General features: G+C 35.0%; 2 protein-coding genes across 2 annotated transcripts; one reads left to right on the top strand and one right to left on the bottom strand.

The window, feature by feature from the left end:
• Nucleotides 1-703: 703 nt before the first annotated feature.
• Nucleotides 704-2,521, bottom strand: LOC110899939 (cysteine proteinase inhibitor A-like). Its single transcript, XM_022146838.2, has 2 exons — nucleotides 2,420-2,521; nucleotides 704-886 (listed from the first exon to the last, which is right to left on the bottom strand). Exons 1-2 carry the CDS (start codon nucleotides 2,519-2,521, stop codon nucleotides 710-712), a joined length of 279 nt encoding a protein of 92 aa, XP_022002530.1. The 3' UTR covers nucleotides 704-709.
• A 6,178-nt stretch (nucleotides 2,522-8,699) lies between these two features.
• On the top strand, nucleotides 8,700-10,774 carry LOC110899941 (G2/mitotic-specific cyclin S13-7). The gene is made up of 5 exons (XM_022146840.2): nucleotides 8,700-8,987; nucleotides 9,191-9,405; nucleotides 9,495-10,037; nucleotides 10,133-10,314; nucleotides 10,411-10,774. Exons 1-5 carry the CDS (start codon nucleotides 8,942-8,944, stop codon nucleotides 10,562-10,564), a joined length of 1,140 nt encoding a protein of 379 aa, XP_022002532.1. The 5' UTR covers nucleotides 8,700-8,941; the 3' UTR covers nucleotides 10,565-10,774.
• The last annotated feature ends 2,170 nt before the right edge of the window (nucleotides 10,775-12,944 follow it).

Raw genomic sequence — 12,944 nt, forward strand, 5'->3', positions numbered from 1 at the left:
CCTGCATCATGAAATATACAACTTGATCAGAACATTATTGGGCTTTTCTAACATTAGCAAGTCATGCCAATTGTCTTGAATACAAAGGTTTCATATACATTTTAGACCCTCTTGAAATAATATAACTAGTCATATGTAGCATGTTATGCGTTCTTAAACTGTACTAGACATATTATAAGTAGTCATATGTAACATGTTATGCGTTCTTAAACCGTACTAGACATATTTATGCCTATATATTTTATTTCACGATTTGTTAGAATTATTTTTTAAAAGAATAAAATACATGACTCACATTTTACTTCAAAACTATACAAAAACTCCTTTTAGGAAAGTAAATTTTTGGTGACAAACATAATAGTAAATCACGAATTCTTTTCACGATTTCTGGGCGTATCTGTGTTTTTGATGATTATACGGTTATACCGACATAATATGTCAGATCATCACCAATAAGTTGGTTTTTGAGGGGACTAAAAACGTGCACACATGACACCTGGTCTCTCTTACCCCATTCATATCACTTTCTCCATCTCTCTCCCCCGGAAACTACAACTAACTCTCTCACCTCCTTTGTCCTTAAAAACAGCGAAAACCACACAATTGTTTGTGCTCTTACTATAATAATTTGATTTATGATTTTACATCTTTTTCAAAAAAAAAAAAAATATTATCAGTTACCATATAGAGTTAAGGTGAGGTGGCAGCATCAAACAAGTTTGAGTTCCTGCAATTCCTTGAAATTCTCCCATGGCTTAACCCACACCTTGGCTTCATAAGTTTTCTTCTCACCACCATCATTTGCTTCCAATTTGATATAATACATGGCACCCTGTACCACCTGCTCCTTTGTTTCTATTACTTTCACAAACTCCAGAGCAGCATTCTACATAAAACATCATCCATCACTAATTGTTATAAGAGTTAACAGACATTTTCGTCCCCGTGGTTTGGTGGAAAATGCTACTTCAGTCCAAAAAAAAAAATGTTGAGGACGGAACTCACGCAAATTTGTTTTTTGGACTGAAGTGTCATTTTCCACCAAACCGCAGGGACGAAAATGGCGGTTATTATCTTACTACCTTTAATAAATCAATTATATATACTTACATAATTGGTCTTCAATAAAATGATCCTAAACTGCAAACACCCATCCTAGAACATATATATTTACTTGAACCAGTCACATCCTAATAATTATTCCCCTACAAAAGTCTCTCAAAACCATCCTATATATACCAAACCAATTTTAAGCAAAATACTGCAATAATTGCATAAACACGTATATCTATTGTTTTGTTAACCTGGCATATAAATCGGTTATGTAATTTCGTAAGTGTCTCTCTATCTATCTCCCCGGAAATTTCTAAAGCACTACATACAATTGCTTCTGCGATAAGAGTCAATTATAGTGTTTTCATCAAATACGTCTCAAGTCCAAAAATCAATCAATTGCAAATCTTCAAACATACTCATCATACTCATGAAGAAAAAAAATTAGGCTAGGACTTTAGGCCCAAAGTTTTAAAGAACAAAAATGATAAATATATTTGTTATCATTTATTTGTATATACACATATATATAAATTAAAATATAAATTTTAACCACTGCAAACTTTTTAATTTATCATTGTCGACCTAATTCGAATAAAGGAGGGTTGACATCTGACTCTTATTTATGAGAATATACGTAGTGGGGCGGTGTATACCACCTCCCTCCATGGCGCCCCATAGCGCTTGCGCACACCAAAACGGGCGGCGTTATGGGGGGTGCAAAATCTTGTTCCCGTTATATGTATAGCGGCGTGAAGGAAGAAAGATTCAAAGCCCCACTCACACACACATATATACATACATACTTATATACAAAGCCCGATACATATATAACCCCACTACACCTTCTTGTGATATAAAGCCCTATAAAGCCTCTCTCTTATGCGTTTCGCCACTTGTCGCATAACACCCGACAAAGGGCTTTATGACTGCACATGGTCTGAGAAAAAAAGCCAACAGCATCAAGTTTGAATTTCATTGTATGCCTCAAAATAAATTGAGCTGCCTCTATCATTTTTTTTTGAACGGCTAATGTTACCCCATTTACACCAATAATTCTAAATTATTTCCCCTTGTATAGGTTTGAACCTAGAAGCTCTCCTATATACCTCTACCGAATGGACTACCCCACATTGGCTCTATCAGAATTATTAGAATGGGAAGATCAAGTCTATAGAAGCAATAGGTGGATCATCGTACATGTATCGATATGTAACTCGTAATGAAACCTAGACTTGGAAATGAAAAGGATGTTGGAAATTTCGATTAGCCTAACTTGGCGTGCAAGGCTCAATTAGGAGTGGATAATTTCGATTCCTCTAATATCGATACCAATTTAGAGAGGATTGAGGATATGAACATGTACCTCCTTCTTGTTGTGTTCCGCGATGGCGAATTTAGCAAGGTCATCGAAATCGACACCGTTACTATTGCCCTTACATTCGGAAATTCCTCCAACAACCGCCATTTTTGTTTTGCATGGAAAAACCTACGACTTCAACATCTTAACGAGGTACAAGGTATCGACAAAAGAGCGTGAGCCAAGGAGATGTTTACACGTGGCCAGAAGCAAGTCCTGAATCAACGGATGATTTGAGTGGTGAGAAAGATGTTGCATGTGTTCTTAATTATTTTTTGAATTCCTTTCAGTTTACCCATTTCGTATTATTAATTGGTTAGTAGTGTGAGGTTCAATTTCATAGCAATGCGAGAAAAAATGAAAAACGTAAATCCTTGAATTATTTATTGTTAATGTTTGATTGAACTAGAATTATTTGTTTTTAGAATATTTAAATAATCATTACTTTTATGGTATTTGTGGGTAGATCAAGATTCAATTCTTGAGAGGTGTACGTACTTTTATGGAAAAAATTAGCCGTTCAAAAAAGTAAAAAAATAAAAAAATAAAAAAATAACCATTACTTTCACAGTTTCACCAATTAGCCAGTAACATTTTTAACTTTTGATTTGTACCACATCATTTCAAACTTTCAACTTATTTTCCTCTTACACTTCCAAATTAACTTGACCCTAACCCATTTAGCTGACCCAGATGCCACGTGATCAAACATGTGCCACATCAGATGTCACGTCACAAAATAAGTGCCACATCAACAAAAAACGTCATGTCAGATTCCATGTCACTAAACAAAGTGCCACATTAGCAAAAAAAAAAACTAACTGGAGTAAGGTTCAATTAGTTTGGGAGTGACAGAAAAAAACTAGTTGAAAGTTGAGAGTGGTGTGGTACAAATCGAAAGTTGAAAGTGTTATTAACCAATTGTTGAAAGTTGAGGTTATTAAAATCTAACATCTTTTTATTTTTTTAGCTAAAGATTTGTATCTTATGTGTAGGTAAGTAATATGAGCTATATATGAAGTGCCAATGTCTAGGTTATATAAATAAACAAAAGTTATTCATATATTTTTTTAAAAAATTTGGTAAGTAAGATGAGCTATATATGAAGTGCACATGTCTAGGTTATATAAATAAACAAAAGTTATTCATATTTTTCTTTTAAATTTCAAGAGAGATGAATACTGATTCAATTTAAACTATTTTGTAATATTTGTTTCAAAAATTTTGATTGAACAAATAAATGATTTATTTTGTTATTTTTGTTAAAAAAATGTGTCTAAAACCCTCTTGTTAAAAACTTGGTGTATATAAACTTTATGCTTTCTTAATGTGATATGATATAGCACTTCTTCATATGATATAATTGGTGGTGTGTAGAAACCTGAATTAATTGATGAAGGGTGTTCATCGAATCGAATATCGAATTTTCGAATTATTCGAATCGAATTATTCGAATAATTTTAATTTTTCCTTGAATTCGAATTCGCTTCGTATTCGATTAAAACCTACCCAATTCGATTCGAATTCGTATTCGAATAAAAAACCCAATTCGTATTCGATTCGTATTCGATTAAAAATTAAATTTCGAATCGAATTCGAATAAATTCGATTTGATGAAGTTTTTTGTAAAACATACAAAAAGTTATTAAAGTGAAACATACATTTTAAAACAACCATAAAACACGATATTGATGACTGTCGTAAGGGTCAATCAAAAACCTAAATAAGCTACGTAGATAGCGTAAGTAGGGTATCGTATCCACGGGGAATTTGTGGTTAGCGTTAAAGAAAATTAATTAAAACTAAACTATCTAAATTGGGGGTTTGTTTGTCGTTTTAAAAGAAAACACGATTTGTCACGAAAAGTGTTATCAAGATGAGAAGAAGTAACCTCCACCCGGAATCCCGAATATCCGTTTTAATATAAAAATATGTTTTCTGATTCAAAACACCACATAAACATGGCCTCGGAATTAATGAATTTGATTAGTTAATAGGGATAGTTTTTAAGATTCACTATGCAACCTAATAACCCGTTTGATTGTATCAACTACCCACCGATTTACCAACCCGCTAACAACACAAGAAAGTTGCCAATACGCTTAATAAATGACAAGTAATTCAAACACAAGAAACGTTTACCAATAATCCAACACAAGTAGTCAAGATATACTAGTTTGTACGAATCAGAAAAATAGATAATTACATCAAACCGCGTAAACGTTCGTCCGAGCGAAAGTCACCGAGAGATTTAGCCGCTCATGGTGATCTTCGCCGCTTCGGTTGTCATCCCGAGTTGGCTAGATGTCATTGATTGGCTTGAGATCAAGAGAATGATGATCGATGATGCTAATTCGTCCCTGATGTTCTCTGTTGACGGCTGCGTCCCTATTTGCGAATCCCCTTATATTAATTCAGCCCCCTCTCAAGTCCACTGGATCAAAGTTCATGCGCATGTGCGGCCCACTCTCAAGTCAGCTAAACCCTCAAGTGCACGTGTATATGTAATAAGAATTGGTGAATTACCCTTTTTGAAACAAAAGCCTCCACGTGAGTTATTGTTTGTAATTCGTCCTAGTGTCTGCGTTTTTCCAATGGCCCCCTCCAATATTCACGTGATGCCCTATTTAATTCCTGGCATAGTTGGTTCGAAGCTGCAAAAGGAACACAAACAAAATTAAATCACAATAATACTAAAGTGCATTTAATTCCATAATGTTATAATTCATCCACTTCCAAGCTTACGTAGATGTGTAATTCTCTTAATTAACTCCACAATCTCAATTAATTCCAAATTAATTACACCACTCTCTAAACATATACATAATTTATTTTTTGTTAGAACTTTAAATTTATCATTTTAGCTCAAACTCTTGCTAACCCACAAAAATACAAAAACCACTAAAAGTAATATATTTTAGAACAATACCGTTGCATTTATAACATAATTAACTACCCAACAAATGTACCTTAAATGCACCGATCAGATATCACATTAAAAATTTCCAAATAAAGTATCCTAAGTCTAACATTTAAAACGAGAATTCGGGAATAACCATTACAAGTTAATATTTTTATGGTTAGAAATCTATTGATAGATTTGCTACTTAGGTTTTAGTTATGGGCCATGTAGCGAGTTTGGTAATGGGTAATTTTAATACTTGAAATACATTTTGAAAATAATTTATAGCATAGCGCAATAAAGTTATATATGTATTATATATGAAAATAATAAATATAATGTATAATTTTTATTCGAATTTCGAATCGAATTTGAAATTATAAATTCGTATTCGATTTATTTGACTCGAATTGAATCGAATTCGAATTCGAATTGTTATAATCGAAACGAATTCTTGATAATCGAATCGAATTTAATCGAATTTCGAATTTTTCGAATTCGAAACGAATTCTGAACACCCCTAAATTGAATCATACAAAAAACCAGTGGGTCAGGTTAATATTTCTAAAAAACTGGCAACTGCAGGTCGGTGTTATGGTGAACAAGATCTTCATATCCGCCAAAACCGAACCAAATTTATTATATGTATTTTTTTAATATAATAGATTATATGCATTTTTAATGCTATGTAATATGCTAACATATACAAATGTATAATAGCAATTTATTTCATGGTCAAAAAGTTTCGAGCTTAAACTTTAAGCCCAAATAATTGTCATATTATAACCTTCAAAACGAGTTAACCTCAATGAGCTTTTGGTGGAGTGGTAAGGGAGAGACTTGGGTTTCCAAGAGACCCGAGTTCAATTCCTGCTTCTCCCCATTAGTTTTCAGTGGCACCTGGTGATGATGGGAGACTAGGCGAGTAGGCGGCGATCGCTAGTTCGATCCTTGAACTGAATGGGTTTTACCTCACCGCACTGTCGTACCTTTGGGCGAGCGTTCATGGGCTTCTACCCTAGGTGAGGGTTTTCCGCAGTTCGGAGACGAGTGTATCCCGATGTGGTGAATTTTGCTAGTAGCCCATTTGGAGGATTCGTTGGCCGTTAAAAAAAACGAGTTAACTGAAATGCCATAACCGATCGGTTATGGTTATCCATTAATTGCAATCTCAGTTAATTGTTTTGAGTCAAACCGACTCATACACACACCTAGATATGATATACCACGCTCTTATCCAAAGGGTGAAGCTTGGAGGGTTACACCTTTTGTGCATTACTATCTCCAACTAAGAGCATTCACATTCTATCCACCAAATCTTGAGAGATAGGTTTTTAAATTATAAAAAGTGGTTTAAGTGGTTGTGAGTGGAGGAGAGAGAAAATGTTACTGTTCATCTGTATATTTGGGGGGACACTGTTCACCCTGTATAATTTTTTAATATATTTTGAAAGTGGTTGTGAGTAGAGGAGAGAGAAAATGTAATATATATTGAAAAGGAGAGAGAAAAAGTATTTGTTTTTAGTGGAAATATTGTGATATAGGAGTTGTTTTTTAGTGGAATGTATGTATATTTTTAGTGGATTGGATGTGAATGCTCTAAGACCGCCATCAAGCTTTGGGCAAGGTGTATGATACATATCATACACAAATGCCATATTAAACGCGTGAACATAAAAGCATGGCGTATTTTGGGGCTACGAGCATAATTACTTCAATTCGCAGTTAAGTACATTTGACATAGAGTAATATCATGATGTGTCTTGAACGTTCTTGTTTGTTAAAAGAAAAATAAAATGAATCACACAAGAATTAGGAGTTTAGAGTCTCCAAAAATAAAACAATTCAATAACTTAAATAAATAAATAGGGCCATTATTAAACACATGATATGAATGAACTCTCTTGACTATTTTGTTATTATAAATCAAAGCACACAAATACAATTTTATTATAAATCATAGCATACAAATACAATAACTTTAACAATCTATTTATGTTATACTCAATCTAATCCTAACTCAATTTAAACTTTATTTTAAGAATCAGATAAACTAGCTATATTTATCATAAAACCACTTGAATTATCCTTAACACATTTAAACTTTTTGAATAATCATTGAAATCAAAATTATCCCTACAATTATTATTTATGTATAGAATGTGTTTTAAAATCTTAATTCTTAGATTTTTCTAACGACAAATTTGGATCACCGACAGACCACTAGAGTATCATCGTCTTATGAGCTGAACCACCAATTCATATCCATCCCCACTAGCCTATACATCAATTCAGGAGAAAACCCAAAACCCAATAAATATGAGAAAAACTCCCTTTGTAAGAATCAAACCCAAAACCTCACCAAGATGTGATCAGGTTATAATTGTTAGATAATTACAAAGTGTACAACATCCCCCGAAAAGTACGGGTCAAGTTATTCTACAAAGGCTTCTAATTGTAAGAAGTGTAAGAAGGATTTATAGAGTGACAAGTGTTCAATAACCTAAAACTAAACCCACTACATCACCACCAAAAACCTAAACACCCACCCCCACCCCACCACCACCCAAAAACCTAACCCCCCCCACCCAGAAACCTACCCCCCCCCCCCCCCCCCCCCGCAAAAAAAAAAAAAAAAAATTATACCTCACCAAAAAACCACCAAAAAACCTAACTCCCCACCCCCCCTCCCCACCCCCCAAAAATCTAAAAAAAACCTAACCCCCCACCCCACCCCCAAAAAACCTAAACCACCACCCCCCCCCCCCCAAAAAAAAAAAAAACCAAAAAAAAAAAAAATCTAAAAAGTGATGTGGGGGGGGGGGGTTTAGGTTTTTTGTGGTGGTGGATGTTTAAGGGTTTTTTTTTTTTTTTTTTTTTTTGTAGTGGGTTTTTTTTTGTGTAGTGGGTTTTTTTAGGTTATTGGATACTTGTCACTCTATAAATCCTTCCTACACTTCTTACAATTAGAATTCTTTGTATTTGATCCTAATCTCGAAAAGTACAATGTAAGGTTTGTACATCTATGTGTATTTATAAATCTTCTCTTGATTTTTAATTCAATAAAAATACACATGAAAAAGACTTGTATAAGCTTACAAAAATAACATACATATAAATGTATGTATTCATGCTTTTTCTTGTATAATTACAATTAATAAATCTATTAACATCATTCATCAATATGGCATATTCCGTTTTCTAAACTCAAAACGGTAGAATTAATACTTCCCCTTCAAGATAGAATATGAAAAAAAAGCATCTCAAGTAAAAATATGACCGTTAAAGTTCGAAATTACATCCCCACACGCGCATACATCTAACGGTTATTATTCAAAATCAAAAAACTCGACCGTTATAAAACGGTAAGGCGCGTCATCTTTATTCTTTACTCTTCATAACCAAATTAAAACCCTCTGAAACCCTAAACTTGATCACTGTACAAAACTGCTAACAATATCACACGATCGAAACAGATTTGAAGAGCGAAACCGATCACGGTGGCGGACCGAAACACAGAAGAAGAAGGGGAGGCAAACAACAGCCGTCTCCAGTCGTTCTTTTCGTCGCTTTTGACGAGTATTGGAGGTGTTTTCGGGCATACTCAAGAACAAGAAGTGGTTGATATGACTTCGAATGAGTGTGTTGTTCCGGTTCCACCGCCGAATAGAGGTTTGTGGTTTTGAATTTTGGCTATTTGTTGGATTTGAGATCTAGGGTTTCAGAAACCCCCAAATTGATTTTTGGGCGTTATGAATTAACCACTGTGATATGATTTATTGCAGTTTTTTTTTTTTGTTTATAGTTCTTGATGAAAGCGTTAGAATTGAGATTTGAGAATTAGGGTTTTATAACTCACCAAATTCATGTTGCAGATGTGAAGCAGAACAATGATGGACAAATCGAAAGAAGGAATCGGCGAGCCCTGGTTGATATAGGAAATCTTGCTCCCACTGTCGTTGAAATCGGAAAACCTAATCCGATATCTCGCCCCGTTACAAGGTCACTGAAACCTCAAGACGAAACCCCTAGAAGAAGATCGAAAAAGCCTTCAAAGTCGCTAACAACCGTCCTCACTGCCCGTAGTAAAGTTAGTTTCTTCGTTAAACTGTTTATGTTTATAATCTTTATATCGATTCTTCCATACCCTTATGACCAAATTTGAATATTTTTCTTCAGGTTGCTTGTGGAATCACAACAAGACCTAAAGATCCAGTGGTTAACATAGATGAAGCTGACATCAACAACGAACTAGCCGAAGTTGAATACGTTGAAGATATTTACACGTTCTACAAGCTCTCAGAAACCGAAGGCGGGTTACAAGACTACATGAATTCAAACTCACAGCCTGATCTCAATGCTAAAATGAGAGCTATTTTGATCGATTGGTTGATTGAAGTTCACCGCAAGTTCGAGCTGATGCCCGAGAGTCTTTACTTGACCATCAACGTAGTTGACCGGTATCTCTCGGTGAGAAAAGTTCCCCGTAGGGAACTTCAACTGGTCGGCATCAGCGCGCTGCTCATTGCGTGTAAATACGAAGAAATCTGGCCTCCGGAAGTCACCGATTTGATTGCGATTTCGGACAATGCGTTCCCAAGAGAGCAGATTCTGACCATGGAGAAAGCTATTCTTGGTCATTTGGGTTGGTTTTTAACGGTTCCGACACCGTACGTGTTTCTCGTTCGGTACACCAAAGCTTCGGTTCCTTTCGACACTGAGGTACATTATATAAATTTCTTTATATCTTTACTCGTTTTAATAAAAGAATCAAGACTGAAACTGAGTTTTTTTCTTCTTATTGTGGAATAATTTAGATGGAGAATATGGTGTTCTTCTTAACTGAACTCGGTTTGATTCACTACTCAGTTGTCATAACCAACAGCCCTTCAAAGCTTGCTGCTTCGGCTGTTTATGCAGCCCGGTGCACCCTTAAAAAGACCCCAGCTTGGACTGAAACGCTTAAACATCACACTGGGTACTATGAAGATGAACTAAGGTGAGTTCTTTTGTGATTTTATCACAAGGGTATTGAAACTTTTTTCAAGTTTTGGTCATTAACTTCGTTAAATTCGTCGTTTTTGTTTTGAAACAGGGAATGTGCAAAGACTTTGGTGACTTTTCATGACTGTGCTAGTGAAACAAAGTTAAAGGCTGTGTATAGGAAGTATGTGAATCCAGAGAAGGGCGCGGTGGCTCTTTTTCCTCCGGCAAGAGATGTTATGGCGGAGGTTGGTGGCGGCGAATAGATATGATAAGACTGGTGGTGTGTGGTGGCGTGTGGTTGTGTGTGGATAGTTTGATTAAGATCATTTGGTTTTATTATGATCTTGTTTTTATGAATCGTTATTATAGACTGATTAGGAAGTATTTTGTTGCTGACTTGATTGATTTGTTACTGGCGAATGCGTATTATTATTATTCGTTGGTTTTGTCGAATATATAAGTAGATGTTAAAATAGTGTGGCCAAAATCTTTAACTTCTTTTGTATTGTTTTAAATGATATCGACCACGATTATAATATAGATATGATGTCTAGGGATGAGCAAAACAATCGTTATAACCGTTTGTTATGGTTTATATGCATTGGTTAACCGACCAATTGGTTATGGTATTGTTTTTAAAGCTTTGATTAACTGCCATGACTGAAACCGATTCCAGAGCTTAGTTTAACAATGGAATAGCCTGGAACAGTTTGCACAATTTGTGTAACAGATCAAAGACGATAACTTGTGCCTAGAACACAAAAAGAAACATTATGGATTAACCGAAACTAATCACAAGCGAACCATCACAAATGGATTAACCCGACATAGGCATAACTGAGAGTCATTTCGGTTTTGGTGGACTAAGTGTTTACCGAGAGTCAGCACTCAGTGTTTACCGAGAACGTGGTTTTCAAATTTAATCATGCACGGGTGTTAGCTATGGGAAAACAGCAGGACCGGTTTTCAAATTCCTTTGAGAAATCTTAAATGGTATGATTCTTCTGGTAGAATTGTGACATGTGTCAGTGAACTCAAGCCTGTTTTGAAATCGGCCCAAAAGGCGAATGCTTTAGTTCTTGTGAACATAGATCATACATCAAAGATGTTTACCCCGAAACTTATAGTGTCATTTTGCAAGACTCGACGTTAGGAACTATATCTTTGTGGGCCCTGGTTAATGTGGATTTGTTTCTTAACAGCTTGAAGGAACGAACACAAATCAAATAAATTCGGGAAGGAGATTATTGTTTCTTAACACAAGGGTGTAGGATCATGACATGGTTCCGGTAAAAGTTAACTTTTTTCTTTGACCTGGTCAAACTTGATTCCACAGTTGACTTTTATGTCTAGGAGAAAAAAGTCAACTGTGTAATCAAGTTTGAACGGGTGAGGAAAAAAGTCAACTTTTCCATGAGTTCAGGATCTGGGATTTGGAATGATCGGTTTGCGAACGAGATGACTCGAATGGTGGGCCCCAAGATGAGTACATATGGTTGCGGTTTTGGGTTTTTGGTGGGGAAGTTGTTGGAGACGAAAGGTGGAAAGTTACAAAGGGCAGATGAGGCTCCAGTCACTCTGCAGTATTCAACTGCCGAGCTCCATTCACAGAAAGGCATGTTATTTTTCATAAATATTTTAACATGCTAAGAGAGGTAAAGACATCCTAGAATAAGAGGTGTGGAATAACTAGGTACTCGCATAAAGTTTCAGTTACACACATCTTGAGGCATTTCACGTAATGTATATTCAAAATCACGTAGTTGTGTGCTGGGTAGGTATTCAAAATCACGTAATGGACTAATGGGTATTCAAAAACCTTTAATCTTTTTAAAAAAAAACTTTAGCAATAGATTGCTCGAATTAACGAGAATGAAATGTTCATTAATACAATATAACTTTTAAAAAAGAATATCAATGTATGAAAAAATTATAGCCGTTTGAAAATCAAGATGGAAGGTTGTTCAAGTGAGAAAAGATCTAATTACCCTTCCTCTAAATGACACTTGTCCTCCCCTCTTAATCGCTATGCTTTGTACTTAACTTTAGTCTCGTACGTGATCCAGCCACATATTTTTTTCTTTTTTTAAATAGGTAGTATTGGATTGGGACGTTTTGGTTGTTATGAATTATGCTAACAAACATCTCAAAAGTAGTTGGCGTTTGTTAGTTGTAGTAGTTTGGATTGTACTTAAAATCTATTAGCAACTCAAGAAAGGATAATGTCAGTTGTAATAATTTTGGTCCCTATCTTTCTTGTTTAAAAAAAAAGTTAAGGAACTCAGATAGGAATATTACTATCAATTTTGTATTAAACAACATGACCTAGGGACGGAGAGAAAAACGGTGTATGGGTGAGACACCCTACGCCCATGATTATTTGGTGAAACCGAAATCCGAATGACACACATGAAATTTTTTGACTAATAACTTAAAGAGAAGATATACTTTTTTTTAATTTTACAAATACTTATTGTAAAACAAATTAAAAAGATATTAATAAAACTGAACCAACAACTTATAAGTAAATTAACAAATATCGTTATAAACCTATTAGTCTATTGGACCATCACTTAATATAACCAATCTTTTAAGAATCAATCAACCCGTTTTAAGTCCAAACCTGTAATTTATTAACTCGTT

Source organism: Helianthus annuus, chromosome 13 (genome assembly GCF_002127325.2).
Source record: "Helianthus annuus cultivar XRQ/B chromosome 13, HanXRQr2.0-SUNRISE, whole genome shotgun sequence".
NCBI classification, from domain to species: domain Eukaryota; kingdom Viridiplantae; phylum Streptophyta; class Magnoliopsida; order Asterales; family Asteraceae; genus Helianthus; species Helianthus annuus.

What these genes read in the sequence shown, in the direction of transcription:
- LOC110899941 (XM_022146840.2), top strand. Translation starts at nt 8,942, where the DNA reads ATGACTTCGAATGAGTGTGTTGTTCCGGTTCCACCGCCGAATAGAG. An exon ending in GGTTCCACCGCCGAATAGAG is followed by an intron (nt 8,988 to 9,190) that starts GTTTGTGGTTTT and finishes TTCATGTTGCAG; the next exon opens with ATGTGAAGCAGAACAATGAT. An exon ending in TCCTCACTGCCCGTAGTAAA is followed by an intron (nt 9,406 to 9,494) that starts GTTAGTTTCTTC and finishes ATTTTTCTTCAG; the next exon opens with GTTGCTTGTGGAATCACAAC.
- LOC110899939 (XM_022146838.2), bottom strand. Translation starts at nt 2,521, where the DNA reads ATGGCGGTTGTTGGAGGAATTTCCGAATGTAAGGGCAATAGTAACGGT. An exon ending in CGGAACACAACAAGAAGGAG is followed by an intron (nt 887 to 2,419) that starts GTACATGTTCAT and finishes TGTTTTATGTAG; the next exon opens with AATGCTGCTCTGGAGTTTGT.